The 21,441-nt window shown below is 42.1% G+C and overlaps 1 protein-coding gene across 13 annotated transcripts in view; it reads right to left on the reverse strand.

Annotated features, from left to right (window-relative positions):
* The window catches only part of ATXN7L1 (ataxin 7 like 1), a 197,570-nt gene that overhangs the window by 86,735 nt on the left and 89,394 nt on the right, over positions 1-21,441 (reverse strand). Inside the window, exon 1 of one of the 13 annotated variants that reach the window (XM_050925412.1) lies at positions 3,953-4,187. The exons of 9 other annotated variants lie outside the window; for them this stretch is intronic. Coding sequence is in view for 1 of the 4 variants with exons in the window: in XM_050925404.1 (XP_050781361.1) it covers positions 553-622 (70 nt within the window). In the remaining 3 variants the exon portion in view is untranslated. Of the gene's footprint in view, positions 1-552; positions 627-3,770; positions 3,867-3,915; positions 4,188-21,441 lie in introns of those variants that run through there. 3 more of the 13 variants (XM_050925420.1, XM_050925431.1, XM_050925404.1) reach the window with 3 other exon arrangements.

Below are 21,441 nucleotides of genomic sequence, written 5' to 3' on the forward strand. Positions count from 1 at the left end.
CCCTGTGAATTAAAACTGTTGGTAAAACCTTTTCCTCCTTAAATATTCAGCAGGGACTGCTCCGACTATCAATTTAGCTATTAGTCTTGTCAAGACTGACTGTCTTCTAGAAAATGATACCTTAAGCATTATACCTAAGGCTGGAGTAGTTGAGGGTGATATATCCCATTAATTGATAATTAAAATAAATCTTCTGGAAAGAAAGACACTTAGGTTAATTTACAGACACAGATATTGACCATTTAAGATAATCAGTATTTCAGAGTCATCTAAAGAATCACATACGTGAACAACTTCAGATTTTTTTTATATAGTCCTCGTTATATGTAATTTTCAATCAAGCAAGTTTGATTTGTTCCATCAAAAACTTTCCCAATCGATTAATTCCCAAGGGCAAAGCAACACATTCACAATGGAACTTGTAACTCATGTGAAGTGTCAGAAATAAGAAGCACTATGTTAATATATAATAGTTTATCCCTCCATTTTTAAAATGTGTATGTGTTTGGGGGAAGGGAGGAAAGGTTACTAGGGCAATTTTTAATGTTTTACCTAAAGCATAAGAGAATGGCTGACTTTCTTGTGATCTGTACGGACAGCTATATCTGCCATTTCCTTCCATATCTTTGAATACCTACAAACAAAACATGGCTATAAATAACCTTCCTCATTTTCAGCAGGTACTTTGAGAATAACCAGAAATATTACTTGGCCTCTGCTGAAAATACCTTAAGGACTGCTGGAAATAAATGGAAAAATATATACCTCCCTATACATACACATACTATACAAAAAGCAAGTATCACGTCCATTGTCATACTCAGTTGCCAAAATAGAATGGCTGCATTCTTTCCTTTGCAAGTTCCTGGAAATTAAACTTGGTTGTTTAAGCTTGTTTTATTTTTCAGATTAAATTTCTATTGATTTGCCAATACATAGCCTATAAAAAGAACAGAAAAAAGAAAAACCACAACTGCACACACAAAAATGCACATACAATTTGTACTCTCCCATTAGGTATTTGCACATACAAATATCCAATAAGGATGTAACTGGCCATTTTGTCCATGTAAAAATGGGATTTCTACATGCACCTGTGGTAATTGTGCATGCAGATTAGGCACAGAAGCGCAAGTAAATTTATATGCATACAATCTGTCGAAAATAAGGTCCTAGATGTTCACGTTAAATAGCATAATCACTGTACATGCATCAAATAACCTAGTCATCCCAGCAAGTACACTTCTATTTTTATTTAAAAAATCCTATCAAGTAACTAATGCTAGATATGTGCCTCTGATAAACCAATACAAGTAATTATAATGCTAAACTGAATTCCACACCTGTAGCAATTTCTGCAGATAACTTGCAATGCTATAAATACATTTGTTCACCTGAGTAGGTATAAAATTTGAGAGACAACATCACAAATTTACTGGAGTGTTTGTAAATTGATACTTTCGCATTACCCATAAATAACTAAGCATAGTGCAATTATTTTATAAAAGAACTACTGTCAAATCCACAAGCATTTGTGATCTGTCAGATAGAACACAAGCAGAACTGCAATCCTCTTTACAGCATTAATCCTTTTGCCTGCCTGTGGGTTTCTGCTCATTCACTGCGGCAACTGACTTCACAGCAACAAAGTTTGACTTCTGCTGCCAAGGAGTTAACATCTTGGCAGCATTAATCTCTGAGAACAGAGTTCAACTTTCCTCCACTAGATTAACGTACATGCATTTTAAGAAAATATAATAAACCACTTGAAGCTTGTTTTATTTAAAATTTTATTACGAGATCCTAAAGTTCATTTTATTGCTATACAACTAAGTTTCCCTTTTCAGAAAAGCACTGCAAATGATCATTAAACTGTTCCAGCAAACTCTCCATGTCCCATGGAAACATGGATGTAATCCAATTGTTCCAGCCAAAGCAGAATTTTGTGCACACCAGATGTGATGACTTTATGCTGTTTGGGGCGCAAGTCTGGATGATCCCTGAATCTCCAGCACTGCTCTCAGTGTCCAGCTCTCTTTCATGCACCACCACATGATGCAATCCTCTACTTTTCCCAAACCCTCTGCTGCAACGGCTCAAGTCCTCAAGCTCTGGTCTCTGAACCACTTTGCTAATTCCACTGGAAATGCATTGCCTGGTCTTTGGAAAACAACAGCTATTCTGGAGGAAGAGAAACATCTCAATTTCCTGGTCAGAAGCGAATGAGTTCAATTACCTAGTGACATTTTTAACTATAGCACGTGCTCAACCTATATACAGAGTCATAATTTTAAAAATACACTAATAATCACTTTGACAAAATGACAATCAATAAGGACATTCAAATTCAATCAGTCTCTCTTGGTATTGCCTGGAAATAGTTATCAGGCCAAAAAATCCCTGTGCACAAAGTCAGAGAAAACATGCTAGAACTTTATTTATGTAGCAACTGTCGTGTTCAAACACATTTGCAGTTTACCATGATTTGACTTCCTGTGTAGACAGAGCCTAAAGCAAAAACTTGGTGTGTTCTTTTTTAAAAACTTTCCAGTCTCAAGATTATAATTCTCAAAGTCAACTAAAAAGGCAATCTACCAAAGAGGGTGAAAATAGTATATTCATTCTAAATTTAATTCATGAATAATTCTGTAAACTCGGCACTTTGGTTTATAGTTCTGTATTACATTCCATTAGAATAAGCAGAAGTGAACTGCTGAAAAAAATGTATTAAAATATTCTGCTGGCAGTAAACAGTTACAATACGGTAAGACTCAGCTTAGTGTTCACATTTATCACTACAGAAATGTCTTTTTTTTTAAGTTCTCTTTCTTGAGCCGTACAACGTTTGTGGTCAAATGACTTACATCAGGTCAGACTGAATAATCAGATGACCTTCAGTATAGTATAAATGCTATTTATCTATCTTTGTTTAAAATATTTAACCAACGGTTCAATGAAGTGTTGTATCTCATTTACAATCTGATTCTGATCTATTAAACTGTTATGCCATAACTGTTAATGTGCTACTTACTCATGACAATTCCATACAGTGTGCACACACAAAATATTGTTTCTCTGAGTTCTATACTCTGAATTTTAATTACACAGCTATTCACTGTGCAAAGTTGAGCAATTTATTACCTACTATTTTAGTAAATATTGTATGAAATCTTCTACAGTGTACTAATTCTAGGTCAAAATTTGAAAATGTGCTTGGCATTAGTTCTAATTAAAGACGACAACAACAACAACAACCACCTCCCCCTCCCTGAAACAATTCTAGTTAGGAGCCAGAAAACTGAACAACTGAAGTATTGGCAGAGAGTGTCATCTTGCAATAACTGGCAGTTGCTTCATAACCAGAGCTTATAATCACCTTGTAAGCACTTTCATTTTGTAGCAACAATCTAAAAAAAACCCTGCAAAACCAAATATGTGAGGCTAGATAAAAATAAACTCAGATTCGATGCCAACAAACCACAGCAGAGTGTTGTGCGATCCAAGGATAACTTTACCAGTGAGAGTTTGACAAAATAACTGTCTCAAGTCCAGTTGAAACGTTTGGAAACAATATCCGCAAACTGTATCCACCCTTACACTGTGCGCAGTAAAGGAAATGGCACAGTCAGTTTCATTTTGATCCTTCTTGTAAACTGACAAAGGAAATAAAACAGCCAATTCAAAGAAAAGTACTGTTGCTTTGCTAAAAAGCAGTCCAAACAGTATACACTCCAGACTAGGTCAAATGACATTATTTGGAAATTAATTACCAAGTGCTAAAACAACCTCTGAGCTGCACGTTTCTTCATTTGCAACAGATACAAGTTCCACTTCCTAAAATTAAACAGCTAAAACGACTCCCAGTTTCTAAATAGGTCTACAAATAAAGTGGGATCAGTAAAATTATGCAAATACCCTACTAGAAGACGAAATGTAAACTGAAACCACTTACAGAGAAGAACGCGCTGCCAACGTAATCTGATTCCACGATGACTGTAAACATGTTGTACTTTTGGAACGTGAAATGATTCACATTACCACAGACTCCGTCAGAGAAATACAGCAACGTGATTAGGTATTGTGCATGTGTTAGAAATCAGGCAGATGACCTGCTGCAACAAATATCAGATCAGTCGTTGCATACACCAACTGTTTTGACTACAGGCACTTATTAAACAACAAGTTTCAGGTCCTACCAGTTGGACACCAGAACTGAACCTGTGCCAAGAACAACAAGCACTTTGAAAAGTGCTGCTTTTTAAAAAACTATTTATACAAGTCAAGTAACTAAGTAATATTGAAACAAAGTACAAAATTAAAGCAGCAGGAGTAACAGATATACATATTTGTGGATAAAGATTTTATTTATTTATTATTTTTTTTTTTTTTAAGGCAGGGGTAGGGTGACCAGATGTCCTGATTTTATAGGGACAGTCCCGATATTTGGGGCTTTTTCTTATATAGGTGCCTATTATCCTTTACCCCGTCCCAATTTTTCACACTTGCTATATGGTCAGGGGAGATGTTTTGTAGTAGTTAACAGGAGAAACCGGAGCTCCCTTGGAGCATCTTTTATGTATGTAACTATGCAGGATAACTGCACAAGAGACAGTAGATAAAATGTCTAGAACCTCACTACTAAATTACTGGTAAGAGCCAAATTCCTCAAAAAAATAAAGTGATATGAAGAACATGTGCTCAGCATATATTTACCAGGATTGGCTGGTGGATCTTCAGTGACTGGTGTAGAAGGATATCTACAAGGTAAAACTCAGGTGACTAAAGTAGGCTATGCTTCCCAAGAAGTCAGTCAGGGACATTCCCTTCTTTTCTGTTTGGAAAGCAGCTAGCACACCAAGGTCACTAATGGAAATAAATAAATAGTGTATGTCTCAGCATAGTGCTAGGAAGCATTGCACTTCCTGTTATCTGCTTATTATCTTCTTATTAAACATAAGAATGAAGCTGTAACCAGGAGGGGTCAGTTAAAAATCCTGCAGCGTTTACTGCAAGAACAGAGATGTTCTGGCCAAGTGACAGCTTGGGTAACTGCAATCTGCTGACCTAAATGTTCCTATAGTTTCACGTGGATAAGGTGGTATTCAATTATAGTCCAAACTGTCATGATGCGCCTGTTAAAAACAGTTACATTTCCTCTCAGAGCTGGATGCATTTCAGTGATATGTGAGAGGATTCTTAAATAGTGAATGGAAAAGCTATGGTAATATTTATTATGCAGATTACATAGGACTATTGCAGACATTCACTGAAGCTTCTATTAATTAAAAGTAGATAGGTAATTAGAGACAGATTGGTCTGAAGGTTGTGGACAACCTAGTCCCTTTTCCTTCCCATTTTACTATGTTAATAGTAGCACGCCATGATTAATCAAACCTTATTCTTGCACAAGGTCAAGTTTAATTACAAGTTTTTCTTGCAGGGCTTTATTGACAGGAATTAGGGAACTTGCATACATTTTCCTCCTCGAATTCTGGGGGTGTTTTTATTGGCAAACTTGTTTACTCAGAGGCAATAACATTAGTGATGTACCTCTATGTACAAGGGAAGAGTAGCTTTTGATAACTTGAAATGCAAAATCTTTTGTTGGGTCAACCTAGTGCAATTCATTTAAGATACCTTATATGATGCTATTTAGTTAATCTAAAAAGACCAGAGATGACAGAAATACAACAGTAATAATACTCAACAAATGTGTCAACAAAATGAAAAGATAGATAAGGATAGCTCCTGTAATGACAGAAAAATCGCTTCAAATCAATGTGCTTAATTATGCTGTCTGTAAAATTGGACTGTTCATGCTTGCTTACCCCTTTTGGTAAGTGCTTTGATTTTTAAAGATGAAAGTGCAAAGCATTTTTAACAAGCTCATTTGAGAGACAGGCAAACAAACAAACACACAAAGGGTGAGTAACTTGCATAAATGGCAATGGAAGGCACTCGGCTGGTGAGCCAGAAGACCTAGCTTTGGTGTGATGGGTAGGCAGTCACTTAACCCTTGTTTTCTCATCTGTGATATGGGGATACTAACAAACACTTATTTACCTCCCCACAAAGGGGGATGTGAGGTTTAATTAGGAAGAGGAGGTTACGTACCTGTAACTGCAGGTTTGTCAAGATACATCCCTGTTCAGGTCATAGGGGATTATGGAACTTTTAACTCACAGGTTATACCCACAATCCAATTGAAGGTGTGAGAGCAACATGAGTTGGTGTACCCACACTACGTAACTTTATTTAATACAGCTAAATATGAAGAAGATGCCATGGTGTGGGCTTCAGCATGGGCTGTACAAACACTCTGAGGACTGTGGGTACATTCTTGCATTGCCAGCCTGTGCTAAAACCTGTGCCACCATGTCTTTTCAGCTATTTTTAACCATGCTAGCTAGATGAAAGCTAGTGCAGGTATACCAACCCACACTTGCAATCACATCTTTGATTGCAGCACAGACATACCCTTGGACCTTACCTGGAAGGAGGAGGGGAGGAGTACTGCTCTTTTTCTATATGTTTTTTGGGGCAGGAACTATTTCTTCTTTGTATTTAGAGTCTAGCACATTTTAGATGCGTCTGCAAACAGAATAATAAAATATAAAAGGAATCAAACTGTTTCATCTGTTTCTTTTTCTTGTAACACTAAGGATGACTAGAGAACTAGTAGGATTATGATATTACAAGTACTAAAAAAGTGAAATTTGAGAATATAAAAGGGAAAAATTTAATTTTAACTTAATTCTAATACCTGCTGAACAATTTAGATGAAAGATCTCTGCTAAACATTCAAAAAACTCCATCAGTATAGCATTGAAAAAGTTCCCAGTTCTCAGGTTCTCCAACAAGACCTCCAACAGAAACAGGGAAGGGAAAGTGATAAAATGTTTCCTCCTTCTCTTGCTAAATCTCCAACTCAAATTTATGGTAGCAGGCAGGAAATCAGGAGAAAACAGCTATATTACAGCTAGAATGACAGTGTCTGCAATAGTTAAGAACTGAAACCATTAAGCAAACTTAGAATTCTACCCAAGATTCAGCTTTGCTAAAGTTTGACCAAATACAGTCCAAGACACTTTCCTCAGCGTAGATTGTTGCTATACTAAATTTCAATGCTGTTCTTGTTCTTTGCCTTTGCCTTGTCCTGCTAGTTGGGGTTGGCGGCTCCTGTTCTTTGTCTCCAAGCACTGCTGTCGAGTGTGTCTTCCAAGCAGACACAAGTCTTCTTTCTGTCCTCCTTCAGCGACTCAAACCACCTTCTTCTGGACCTTCCTTGTGGTCTTTGTCCTGTGGCCACTAGATCACATACTCTTTGACCAACATATCTCGCATCTTGTCGTCTCATGTGACCAACCACCTTAGCTGATGCTCCCTCAGCTTTTCCATGAGGGGTACCTGCATCATGGCTCACACTATTTCACTGAGTAGCCTGCCAGCTCTCATCTTACCCAGCATCCACTTGACTATTATTATTTCAACAGTATAAAGCAGTGGTTCCCTCTTCCTTTTTGGCCAGCATTCCAACCCATACATCAAGGCTGTCTTAATCATGGTATTACATGCTTTGTTCTTTAGTTTACTTGGCATATTCTTATTGAAGAGAATTCCTGTCAACTCCTTCCATTTGCACCAAGTGCGCTTCGTATGACTCCTAACATCCACATCCCTATCACAGCTTAACACTGAACTGAAATATTTAAATTGTACAGACTTTAACTCTATACCATCTAGTTTTATTGGCTTCTCATTGTCTGTCTCAATGAAGCATCTCATGTATTCTGTCTTTTGTCGTCCGAGTCATAAATTTCAACCTTCCTTCCCCAGCTTTGTGCCTTTTCCAGCCTGATTTTGCTTCGTTTCAACTTCTAGCCATTGGATCTTGTTATAACAGGCAATGTCCGACATGCTGGTGAACATCAGAATTTACATCTTTGCCAGTGCAGACTAAGGCACTGTGAAGACAAGCCCTAAGGTGGTAGGAAAAAACTATATTATTGTATTTGAGCAATAATATGATCACCTAGCTAAAGACAATTAGAGTGCAGACACCAGGGGTCAAAGTTCAGGTTAAACATGCAATATCACCTGGGGCATTTCCTGATTTGAGATTGTAACTAATCTCATTTTTTAAAAGAATTAAATATATTATTTTCACAGCCAATATTGTATAAAGCAATGGACCACTGATCTGCTGTCTTCTCTGGAATTCTATGTCATATACAAAGTAATCTGTTTTGCATTAGTTCACTCACAACATCATGAAATACTGAGCTACTGAGACCAGTTTTAAGAAAGGACTACAACCTTCATGAAAACTGTTACCCCCGGAAAATAATGGTGGTGAGATTCTATGGTGTGCACCCTCAAGGATATGTCTTCTTTGCAAAGTAAAGGTCTGTTTGTTTCTGCATCTCCATGCTAGCTTTAATCTGGTTTGAGCAGGTAACAGTAGTAGTGAAGATATGGTGGCACAGGCTTGTTCTTGGGGTAACAGCCTGATTACAAGCCTGATGGAGACTTCAGGTTTCTACTCGGGTTGCTAGCCCATACTATCATGTCTACATACTGTTATCTATTCTAGCTAAATTAAAGCTAGCACGGACATGTCTTTCCATGCTACAAACATACCTTCACTTGCAGTGAAGACATACTCTAAGAGGCACAGCACAAATTCACAACTAGAGGGAAGAGAGGAATGAGTAGCTTTAAGCCACTTTTACACCCTACTGATGCTAGGCAGTTCTGGTGGATGAAGCAGTACCTAGCACACCTTAGACAGCCCTGGAGAGTCTAAATTTGAGGTCCTCAACCTATTTACCATTGCGGGTCTCATATGTGTTATGTGGGCTGCATCCATACTACATACTACCAATATGGCCCTTAGAGTGTCACATGGGCTACTACAGCTGTGTGATGATTGGGTTGCAAGCCGCCCTCAGGTTGCAGGTTGAGAACACGGGTCTAAGTTATGGATTTCTCTCCCCAACTGCAGCACTGCTCAGAATCTCCAAGGTGCTATGCTCAAGAGGAGGTCCTAAAAAGATAGCCTACATCTATCTCCCTCAGTTTTTGCTCTGGCTATATCAATGGCTTAGAGAGACCCTTTACCTGGTATAAAGGAACCTAGAAAGATCCTAGATCTTTCCTCAAGAGGTCCTGCTATTATGGTACTGACTCTTTCAAAGGCATTTTTTTGATTTTCACAGCACAGAGTATGGCATTTATATGAATCCTTACTGAAAGGACAGGTTTTTTTCATACACATGGATTGCATGTGAGGATCTGTTGTCCTCATTGCGTTCCACTTAGACATTGCAGATTTCTATAGCCCTAGAGATCTTTGTCTTAACACATGTATACACATACCAACATCATTCTCCATTCAGTAGGAGGTTGTTTTAACTGTTACACTGAGCAAAAGAGCCAAAGCTAACAGGATTCAAGCACATGTGCACAACTGAAACATTCCAGACCTCTTCATTCTAATGCCACTCTTTCTAGTCACCAGAGGGCAAACAGCAGAGAGACTCTCAGACAATTTAGGCCCAAATTTGGATCCAATTTTAAAATATTCTGCGACAGTCTCCTGTTCACCTGTGGGCAGGATTTTCCCATTAATGACAATGAGAATCATGTGCCCAGAATAGAGTAGAGTATGTGTCCCCTCCAATCTGTTGCAAAATACTCTTCAGGTTCTCATGGCTGCCCAGAGGATACAGGGGCAAAGTGGGGGAGCTACAGCGCTTGTACTCACCCGGCTGCGGTCCAGGTCTTCGGTGCCATTTCGGTGGTAGGGGGCCTTTCTGTAGCTCCATGTCTTTGGCAGCACTGAAGGGCCCCCCCACTGCTGAAATGCCACTGAAGACCCTGAGCGACTGAAGGGCCCCCTGCCAGTGAAATGCCGCTGAAGACTCGGACCGCCATCAGGCCAGGGCTTGAAGGGCATTTTGGCGGCGGGGGGTCCTTCAGTTGCTCCACGACTTTGGCAGACCTGGACTGCTGCCGAGTCAGGGCTCGCGGGGCCCCTGCGGGGCCCGAGGCCTGGGGCAAATTGCCCCACTTGCCCCCCCCTCTGGGCAGCCCTGCAGGTTCTAGATTTTTAAAAAATCTACTTCAATCACCTATGAAAGAGAGAAATTTTAAAGCTGACAAAACAATGCTGTGAGCTCCCCCTACTGGATCTACATAAGCAATGAACCTAAAATACTATACCCTGAGCTATTCTGACAACATTGAGTACAAAGATAGAAGTAAACAAGAGACATGTTATATGATGCACATTCCCATACTGTTTTTAACCCATTCTTTTCCACCTCACCAAGTAATATATTACGGTTTTAATTCTGAGGTCCTTGCTCAGGTTTTCACTCAGTTATTATTCAGGCAAGCCCACAATGCCTTCAATGGAGTTCGCCTGCGTCAGAACAGAAAACTGAGCAAGCATGTCAGTATTTGCCTCAAAGTGAACGGCAAATATAAAATAAATGTTAACCATATAGTTGGGTGATTTCAAAGAAGCTAATGTGCAGAGTTTCTATGTCCCTATAAAAGATCAATTGTTATATTTGATTAACTTCTTGGAGTATTGCGAGACATATCTGGTGGCTCAAACATTAAGTTCTGGGGATTTTGTTATTTTCATATTACACAATAGCATCAGAAGCCCCAGTCAGGATCAGGGCCTCATTATTCCAGGTGCTCTAAAAAACACATAGGCCAACGCTGTTCTGCTATTAAATTTGTTTGTGTTTTTTCCCCCCTTGTAAGTGTTCAGATGCTACAATGATGGTGTCACTGCTAAAAATCAATGAAAAGATACAAGTCAGCCAGCTTCTGCTGCAACAGAGCTCTTTGTGGGGAGGTAGCAATGGTCAGGTCCCCATATTGGACCACTATTGGAGACTGCACAGTTCCCTTCTGACCAGCAGCAGACGGAAGCATTGCACAACAGATATTTTTCATCCACTAAACCTCATTTTGAGCAGATAAATTCAATAGCAGACAGTGGAGGTGTACTGACTTGCATTCTGAGCTCCTACTGCCAATCCACTTACACCTACATCATCATCTTGGATGTGTCTCAAGCGATCTGCAGACAAATCTCCCGAACCAATAGTTTCAGAAGGAACAGAGAATAATTCCCTATTTCAGTCTGAAAAAGGAAGTTTTTCAATGATGCAGGGTCTTGTTTTACTCTGAAGTCACCTTTCAGCAGAAATGGAGATAATGAGTATTCTCCTTGATAATAAAGGGTAAGTCTAAACTGCAAGGTAAGCCCAGTTTTGGACTAAGGGTTGAGTCCACACCCACCTTCTGTCTACACACAAATCTCTCAGATTTGGGCTCAGACCCAGGATCCTGCAGGGTTGGAGATTTTGAGTCCAAGTCAAGCTGGGACCCAGGATTCAAGTCTTATTCCTTTGCAGTGCTGATGCAGCCCTCCGACTCGGATCCTGGGAATTCGCCAAAACTATCCCATAAACCCATGAGCCAACTTCCTCTGTCCTCTCTATTCCAAGAATCTCCAGTCAGCTCCCAGGAAATAGATTCAGGTCCTCATGGTGCAATTCTCTGTTTGTAATGGAGACTGAACAGGACAAGCATTTTGCAAAGCATGCTGCTTCATGGTGACTGGAGCACAGCCAGATTTTGGTAAATTCCTGGTGCGAAGCCAGCAAAACAGTGGACTTTAGTGAAAATACCAGAAATGACCATGCATACCAGCAAACCGCAAAGAAACTGGCAGCGTTGCAAATTTACCTGACCAGTGCAGGGAGTGGATTAAGTGACCAGAACTGCACCTCAGGCAACTTGCTGACATTATGCCCATTTTATGATGGGTTTGACTGGGTGCACTGCACCAAGCAGAGCACCAACAGAGGTGCATGATGATCTAGTCAGCCAGGATGGTGACCTGCTGGCCCCAGAATCCAGCATGGGGACTGATGGGAACCAGCAGGAGGCGTTGAGCGAGGACAGTGAAATGAGACTGTTGCTGAAACCAGCCTCAGAGGAGGCTTTGGAGCAGGAGCAGCAGGAGCACACCCAGGGGCCGTATTTGAAGGAGCTGTTTGATGCTCTTTCCCAAGGAACAGCCTGTCACAGAGCTTGTAGCACACATGAAAGGGACAGAAGCTGGTAAGTTTCCGGGTCCATTTTCAAGTCTACTAATATAATAATGGGAGGGATTTCTGTTTTATGAACCAATTAAAAAGTTGTTAGAAGCCCTAGCTAGCAGCATGTATTTGCTAGTGGCGTACTGTATGGTACCAGTGGCTTGGCTTCCCTCACCACGTGTAGTTCAAAATGGTGACTGGGAAACACAAACAGTAAAAATGCCTTGAAAGTGAATCCTTACTTGCGAAGGTACAGATTTTTGCTAGGGCATTCCTGTTTCTTAAAAACAATAACCTTACACTGCCATGCCTGGAAATACGCAGCTCTGTAACCACTGAATGGTGTAACGAGCTGCCTAGAAAGAGTAAATGGGACGGGGAAAGGGAATGAAGGTGAAAATATTTTCCATTTACAAATCTAGTCCATTTCAGTTAGAAGTAGTCCATGCAGGTGACAAAATCATTTGTGCCAAATTTGACTGAGATTAGAATTCTTTTCCACAAATGTGGCAGAGGGAGAGGGGGAGTGAGGGGATAGTCATGGAGTTCTGTATGTTTGCATGCAGCCATAACAGGACAGGTCACACGAAAACTAACATATCATCCTGTTGATTCCCTCATGAATTCTAACCCAAATTGGAGGCTGATAGCTGCAAACTATTCCTGAAGCAGGAACTCCAGATAGGGAGTCACATTTCAGGGGAGGGTAACTGATCAGCCCACTCCACTCAGATTTTCTGTTCAGTCACTATACATTTGAATACTTTGCTTGCACACACTGCAGGTTTCCCATCAGCAGCTTGAAATAACATCTCCCTTTGCCAGTAGGCATCACAACAACTTATGTCCTCCAAAATGTCCCCCAACCCAAGTAGTGCTGTAATTTCTAGAAAACACAAAACAACTTTAAAATTGTAACTTAGTGTGGTCTCTGGACTTCTTTTGCTGCGATTAACCCAGACATGTCCAGGGAGTTTCTGTGATCTGAAGCATCCCTGTCATAATATACTGAGGTTCAGTTTGGAAAAGTAATATTTTAAGACCTTGAAATTCCACAAGGATTTCTTCTGTGCCTCTGCACTGAGCTATTGAGACAGTAACCCTCTATGTCTTGTACTATTATGGGCCCCTTGACCTCTACTGGCTGCTGTACATCGACAGCTCGCCCACACTGCAGCAGAACCTGGGTGACTATATCTTCATGGATCTTTCCAAGAGGAATTGTTTCTGTGACGAATTTATGGTTGAAGTTCTGAACAGGGCCAACAGGGAGGCCCAGTCACAAAGACAGAGCGACTTACGGCTAGAGGAAAGGCATGGCAAGAGGCCAGCAGGAAGTCTCAGGCTGGCTGAACAGCCTGAGGACAGGGTTTCAGTGTGGGAGTAGGCACTTGCTTCTCAGTTCCTGGAACAGGAATGGCGGCTAAAGGAGAAAGACAGAGCTCAGCAGAGAGAACTGTGGCTGATATCACTAATGGCCACAAAAGTAGCAGCTCCTGCTGCATCACCCACACCACAGCCGGAGTCCCCCATGTGGTACCATGTGATATAGTCTAGAAACAGCTTAGAAAACTCCATGGCTGGGTGACCCATGCAATCAGCCCCCCATGAGTGGGTTGGTAGGGCAGCTTTGCTCCATGCTGCCCTCCATATTGACCACCTCCCCTATGGATGCTTCCATCCCTCTTCCCTGTCACCAAATGAACAGCAAATGGGGAAAGAAGGGAAAGGAGAACCAGGGGCAGGGCAGGGAATATGCAAGAGTAGGGGTTTCTGTCTCATACATGGTTCCACTGTTTGCACTGTTTGGTTTTTAAGGTTCTATTGTTACTGGTGTTTTGGTGAGGAAATGGGTTAATGTTGTACTTCCCTAATACAAGTTTATTAATAAGCTTTTTATTTTATCAAGAAAGTGTATTGCTATCACTGCATCACATCATACAGCGTCTATTTGAAATAATAAAGGAAAATAAATGAGAAGGGAAAAATTAGGAATTAGTATGCAAACATTATTCACAGATACAGTTGTCTACATTAATCCATACTTCAATCACTTCCTTACATCAGTCCATACTGTGAATCATCAAAGAGTGAGCTAAGTAGTCATGTCATTCATAAATCACACCCTTGCCAAGCACTGAAAATGCCCCACACAATGAGGCCCATTCCCCACCCCCACCCCAGCACACTCATAAAGGTACAAGTCTCCCTCTTTCATTGGACCATGCAAGTCCATAATGCAGGAAAAACAAAGCATTCCTGACTTCTGTTGTCTGGGTGTGCATCCAGCTCCAGTTGTGGTAGGTGCTCTTTCTGGTTTAGTGTACTGATTCAGCGGACCCGCTGTCATAGATCCATTCAGAAGGAAATGGCTCCTCTCTTGTTTCATAAAGATTGTGAAGAGCACAGCAAGGCAGAGTAGTGCGGACAGCCTTGATGACACTGGCATGCAAACGGGTCGGTAGACATCTCCAACATGATTTCAATTGGCCGAAAGCACATTCAACAACCATTCTACATCTGCTCAGAGTGTAATTAAAACATCTTTTGTCAGGGCCTCTGAAATCAGGGTACAGTTTCATAAGCCAAGGCAAAAGGGGGGTATGCAGAGTCCCCCAGAATAATGGTGGAGACAATAGCTCATTTATTATAATGTCATTTGGTGGGAATAATGTCCCAGCCTGGAAACAGAACTCCCAAACAATGAAAAGCTCTAGTAGGAACTTTCCCAGTGCAATCCATGCTGACATTCACAAATTTACCTCTGGGGTCCACAAAAGCCTGCAGAACAATGGAGCAGTACCCTTTTTGGTTTATGTATCCAAGTGCTCCTTGAGGGCAGCAAAATATGGGCACATGCGTCTCATAAATAGCCCAGGTGCAGTTTGGAAACCCTATTTTCTCCAAGCCAGAATTTACTTTACGAATATCTTTGATGCCTGTCACCTTAGGGTAAACCACATGCCTGACTGTCTCAGAAACTTCCATCATCACATTGCCTACAGTTGACTTTCCAACACCAAACTGGTTGGCAATGGACCTGTAGCAGCTTGGGCTAGCCAGCTTCCAGATGGTTATGGCAATCTGCTTTTGGATTGAGAAGGCCGCCCTCATATATGTATCTTTACACTGGAGGGTTGGGGCAAGCTGCTCACAAAGCTCCAAAAATGTAGCTTTCTTCATGCGAAAGCTCTGGACCCACTGCCGGTCATCCCAGATCTGTAGGATGATGTGATCCCATCAGTCTGTGTTTGTGGCCCTGCTTCAGAAGTGCCAGGTTAGGTAGGGGGCATCAACAGCTGTGCCAAGTGTCATGAGCATCAGCCACTTCAAGTCTGCCATGTCTGTGTCTCCCTGCATCAAAAACTATCAGTTGCCTTTGGTGGGTCAGAAAACACCGCCATGTCCACCAGCATCACACAGAAGCTCTGCCTGTTTCCTGACACAGAAGTGAAAGTCCACACAAGAGAAGGTCTTCAAAGGGCTCCTCCACCACATTGCTGGCTCTGATAGCTGGGAGCACACAGAGCAAAATGACTGCTCAGCAGGATGAGTGGGCAGGCTATTCGAATTTCCTATAATGTGTGGTTGGATGGTCAAGTTTTCTTGAAGTGCACCATGATCAAAGGGCTAGTATGGCCACGTTTCAAGAGGATGCAATGGGAGTCTGGGATATGGTTAGTTTGACTTGGATCTACGTTCTGTTATGTGGAAACCAGAGCCCCAGATTTGAGCCTGGGTTAGGAAATTCTTAAACGTAGGGTTAACCATCAGCATAGATGCTCAAGCCCTGGGTTCTCTAACCCCGAGTCAGCCGAACCTGAACTTACATTGTAACGTAGACATACCAAAAAAGGTATGTCTACACAGCAATTAAACACCTGCAGCTGGCCTGGGTCAGCTGACTCAGGCTTGTGTGGCTTGGGCTGAGGGGCTGCCCGAGCCTGAACATCTACACAGCAAGCCCTCAGCCCAAGCCCTAAGAGCCCAGTCAGCTGACAATGGCCAGCAATGGGTCTTTTATTCCAGCATAGATGTATCCAAAGTGGCCTAACCTAGGCATGCTCCCTTTAAATAGTACATACTGCCAGACAAAGTCCTAAGTGCTTTTGACAGACCAGTCTCTGCCCTTGATCAAAGGAAGTCTTGTAACGTAGAAAAACAGTTTTCAACTGCAGAACCCTAATGTGAGATCAATCTGGGCCGAATCTGATTCGAACCAAGAACTTCAGTGCTAAGACAATGTGGTCTCAGAAGTGGCTGCAAAAAGTACTTATTTATTTATTATTGTTCCCTGCTATATTGAGGGATATCACTGTGCAATTGATTTCACATAAAAATAGTCTGCAGATCCACTGATCCTTCACTGGCAGATGACAGTGGAGCAGAAGCTCTTTATGACCTGATGTGAAGGTGTTCACTCACTGCAGATGTGTCTCCTTGTGACTAGGTCTGGGAATTAGCTCTTGTCCTGTCTGGCACCCCCTCCTCGTGGTTGCTCGTCCACTGGCTGCTCTCTTTGGGACGTGGGGTGTTCCCTCTTTGTGACTCGGTTGTCTGGTCAGGTCACTATATAGTTCTCCCCTTCCAGAGTAAAGTCCCACTGGACAATCTGTCTGCATGTCTTTTCAGGTAGTCTTTCCTTCTGACTCTAGGTCCTGTGACACTTACCCACCACACATGACTTCAGAAACAAAGCACTGATGCCCATGTTTAGACCGCTGATGCTTTATCATAGACTTGGACATTTTTAAAACTGGAGTTTTAGCCTTAGACTAGGCGTTTTAGCCATTTGCAGAGCCAACGAGTAGTGAGGCTCTGAATGAGAATCAGTAGAGAATGGAGTTCTCTCAATCTGGGCCTGAGAACATGTTTATGAAAATTTAGTACCAATGCTGTTTAGCACTCAAGGGATGCTGGGTTTGAAAACCTTCGTCTGGGTTCCCTAAGCCCACTGAGGTTATTCCAGGACCTAGACAGAACTTTTGGAAAACCTGAACTATGCTACTGATTTTATCTGGAAGGACTCCCAGAAAGGGAATGTCTACAATCAGGCTCTTGGAGTAAAGCATTGGTAGATAACACTTTGCAGTAGTATTTAAATGAGAGTAGGATAGTAGACCCAGATTTTTTAGGGTTGCTAACAGCAAATCCCAAAGGATCAGAGAACTCTAGTGACACCTACAAGAGAAAATAGTCTGTGGATCTATGTTCTCAAAACTACACTCAGACAATATAGCATATGAGCCAGTTATGTTAGACATAAAATATCAATGTGAGTGTGGCAAATTGCCGGTACTGTTATGCTGGGTCTCGCGCTTTCTCTTCTTTGGGGAAGGTTCAGGGCGCCATTGCTTGCCTCTGAATCGGTATTTTAATTACCCCACTAGTGTCCTTGAGGAGGGGAGTGGAGAGGGAGGGACCTGGGCCCACCCTCTTCTCCAGGTCCTAACCCAGAGGCCCTGAGGTTTGTGGTGAACCACTTGAACTAGCGGTTCCTTCCCCTGGACTACTTCCCTCTCCTGCCCTTCAGCTTGTGAAGGGGCTTCTCGCCCTCCTTCTACATAAGCCAGGTGCCCCTTACCTAGGGGTTTTTTTGCATTTCTCAGCCCACCGCAGTACTCCTCCAAACTTTCCTTTTGGTCTCTCTTCAAAACTGTTCTCTGCTGCAACTCCTTCAGACTGCTCTCTGCTCCAACCAAACCTTCCTGCTCCAACTCCCACACTGTCTAACTGAAGCAACGGTTTTTATCACATGACTGACTGCTGGTGCTCTAATTGGCTTCAGGTGCTCTAATTAATCTATAGCAAACCTTCCTCCCCCTGCAGAGAATAAGACTCCCTGCTAACACTCTCCTGCTGCCCTCTGGCCATGCTGTATCACAGTGAGATTCTCTTGACTCTGTGACAAATCAGGGAACCTTGGTGAAAATGATGTAGGTCTAAAACTCCTTTATCAAGTGGTAGTATAGAGACCATGGACCATGCTGGCACTGGATCCAGCTGTCCTGAGCAAATCTGGGGATTTCAGCATTGTTGATACCGAGCTATCATAACCTTAGTCCCAGATTTGGACCTTAGCGTCCAAAATATGGGGGTTAGCATGAAAACCTCCAAGCTTAGTTACCAGCTTGGACCTGGTACTTGCTGCCACCACCCAAAAAATTAGAGTGTTTTGGGGCACTCTGGTCCCCCTGAAAAACCTTCCCTGGGGACCCCAAGACCCAAATCCCTTGAGTCTCACAACAAAGGGAAATAATCCTTTTTCCCTTCCCCCCTCTCTGTTCCCAGTCCTGGAAACAAAAGTACTTTCCTATTCCCCCAGAGGGAATGCAAAATCAGGCTAGCAAATCCAACACACAGATCTCCCCGATTTCTTCCTCCCACCAATTCCCTGGTGAGTACAGACTCAATTTCCCTGTAAAGAAAACTTCACCAGGTCTTAAAAGACAGCTTTATATAAAAAAGAAAGAAAAATACATACCAATGGTCTCTCTGTATTAAGATGATACAATACAGGGTCAATTGCTTAAAAGAATATTGAATAAACAGCCTTATTCAAAAAGAATACAAATCAAAGCACTCCAGCACTTATATTCATGCAAATACCAAAGAAAAGAAACCATAGAACTTACTATCTGATCTCTTTGTCCTTACACTTAGAAACAGAAGACTAGAAAGTAGAAACTGCTTCTCCAAAGCTCAGAGAAAGCAGGCAGACAGACAAAAGACTCAGACACTAAATTCCCTCCACCCAAAGTTGAAAAAATCCGGTTTTCTGATTGGTCCTCTGGTCAGGTGCTTCAGGTGAAAGAGACATTAACCCTTAGCTATCTGTTTATGACACGAGCACAAAAACTTTTCCAAGTGGTTTACTCAAGTTAACAGTTCTGGATCTTGCCATTGAACTACATTGATTCAGATGGATCATAGGATCCTATTGCCACTTGAGTGGGTGTGGAGTCACTTCAGCTAAGGCTGACTTTAATGGCACTTTTAAGTAAGTGGCTCATCAGAGTCAATTGTCCTGAACCCTCAGCACTATTTCCTTTGACTCAAAAACAAATTTTTTTCAGTTTGTTGGAAAATTCAATTTTTGTTTTGGGTTGACCTGAAACAAGTTTTTTCAATTTTTTGGTTCAGTCATCAAACTGAAACATTGGTTATTTGCACAGTTCTAGTTAAGGCTTCGTCTGAGCCTTTCCTTGAGACATGGGACTCTGCAGTCCAGCCACCACATACCTTAAAACCAGTACTTTCACTTTCCCAAGTGCCTTCAGTCACTTAGGGTATGGTTATACTTGAAACTTCAAAGCGCTGCCACGGCAGCACTTCGAAGTGAGAGTGTGGTTGCAGCGCCAGTGCCGCAAGTACTCCACATCCTCATGGGGTTTAGCTTGCAGCGCTGGGAACCGCACTCCCAGCGCTGTGGCACTGTTTACACTGGCACTTTACAGCGCTGTATCTTGCAGCGCTCAGGGGGGGTGTTTTTTTCACACCCCTGAGCGAGAAAGTTGCAGCGCTGTAAAGAGCCAGTGTAGCCAAGGCCTCACACACACTACTGTAGAGATCCACCTAGCTGTGGACACTCTGGGATTCTAGTTAAAGCCCTCTGGTAACAAGGTGGCAGGAAAGCCAGGATTATAGGCTTAGCAAAGGAATTTCTTAACCACAGAAATTTTACTCTTATAAAGCACTTGAGAGATACAGAGCTTTATAAAATATTAGTCATGAGATGCCCCCCCTTATGGGGGGGAGCGATAGCTCAGTGGTTTGAGCATTGGTCTGCCAAACCCAGGGTTGTGAGTTCAATCCTTGAGGGGGCCACTTAGAGATCTGGGGCAAAAATCAGTAACTGGTCCTGCTAGTGAAGGCAGGGGGCTGGACTCAATGACCTTTCAAGGTCCCTTCCAGTTCTAGGAGATTGGTATATCTCCAATTATTATTATTATTATGCAGACTGAATAGAGACACTGGATTTATGGCTTATTACAACAATCTATAATCCACTAACAACCCCCCAGCTCCTTTCCTCCATCTTTCCTCCATATGAATGGAAGGGTGTTAATGGGCCACTTCACTTTGAATGGTCCCTTGAAATATTTGTTAACTACTTATGCTAAACAATCTGTTCCATCATGTATTTTAGCTGTGACACTCTGAGTAAACTTCCCAGACCTGATAAAGAGCTCTGTGTAAGCTCCAAATCTTGACTCAGGCTGTACAGAATCCCTCCTGCCCTTTCTCTTCATTCAGTACTGCTTACATCTGGTGATGATCTGCCCACCCCTGCTCAGAACAGCACCCTTCTTCTGCCATATGTCCAGGCTAAGAAACTGCAGATAAACCAGCTATGCTGACATCTAAAATTCCTTGCCCAATGGGGCTGGGCCAGTATTTGAGGGACAATCAAAGTTAGTGGCTCCAGACTACTCTGTGGTAGCTTCTCAGTTGATGGCCCTTCAACAAGGTGTCAAACATCTTTTCTGGGCAGGCCACCTGTCTGGAATGCATTACAACAGGGGTTCCCAAACTCGGTTTGCGGCTTGTTCAAGGCAAGCTCCTGGAGGGCCGTGAGACGCTTTGTTTACCTTAGCGTCCTCAGGTATGGACTCTCGCAGCGCCCAGTTGCCATGGTTTGCTATTCCCGGGCACTGGGAGCTGCGAGCAGCTGTACCTGTGGATGCTCAGGTAAACAAAGTGTCTCGTGGCCCGCCAAGGGCTTCCCCTGAACAAGCCATGAACCAAGTTTGAGAACCTCTGCATTACAACGACCTTGTCTTGGGCAAGGTTAGACATGAGAGTTCAACTCATAATACAAAATGTAGATCATAATCTGATACAGACATATCTCACTATCATATCTTCAATTAATGCTGCTGGCTAGAAAAACTCCACTGCTTGATGCAAGGGGGACTATGCAGAGGTTACTCTAAGAACTAACTATAACATTAAATAAAACTAATTTTCATAACAAGTGGGGGAGCGATAGCTCAGTGGTTCGAGCACTGGCCTGCTAAACCCAGGGTTGTGAGTTTAATCCTTGAGGGGGCCATTTGGGGATTGGTCCTGCTTTGAGCAGGGGGTTGGACTAGATGATCTACTGAGGTCCCTTCCAACTCTAATAATCTATGAATCTATAAGTGACATTTTATCTGCTTTGTGTCAATCTAGATGTCCACATCTACTTGATTTTTTTAATACCTTCAGATACCTAGAAAGTACAAAGGATGACAAACTCTAGTCTAATTTTTCTCCAATTTCTAGGCTGGGGGGAAGACACTATCTCTTTTTAATATGCATTTATACAGAT

This window comes from Gopherus flavomarginatus, chromosome 1, assembly GCF_025201925.1.
Source record: "Gopherus flavomarginatus isolate rGopFla2 chromosome 1, rGopFla2.mat.asm, whole genome shotgun sequence".
Lineage (NCBI taxonomy): Eukaryota > Metazoa > Chordata > Testudines > Testudinidae > Gopherus > Gopherus flavomarginatus.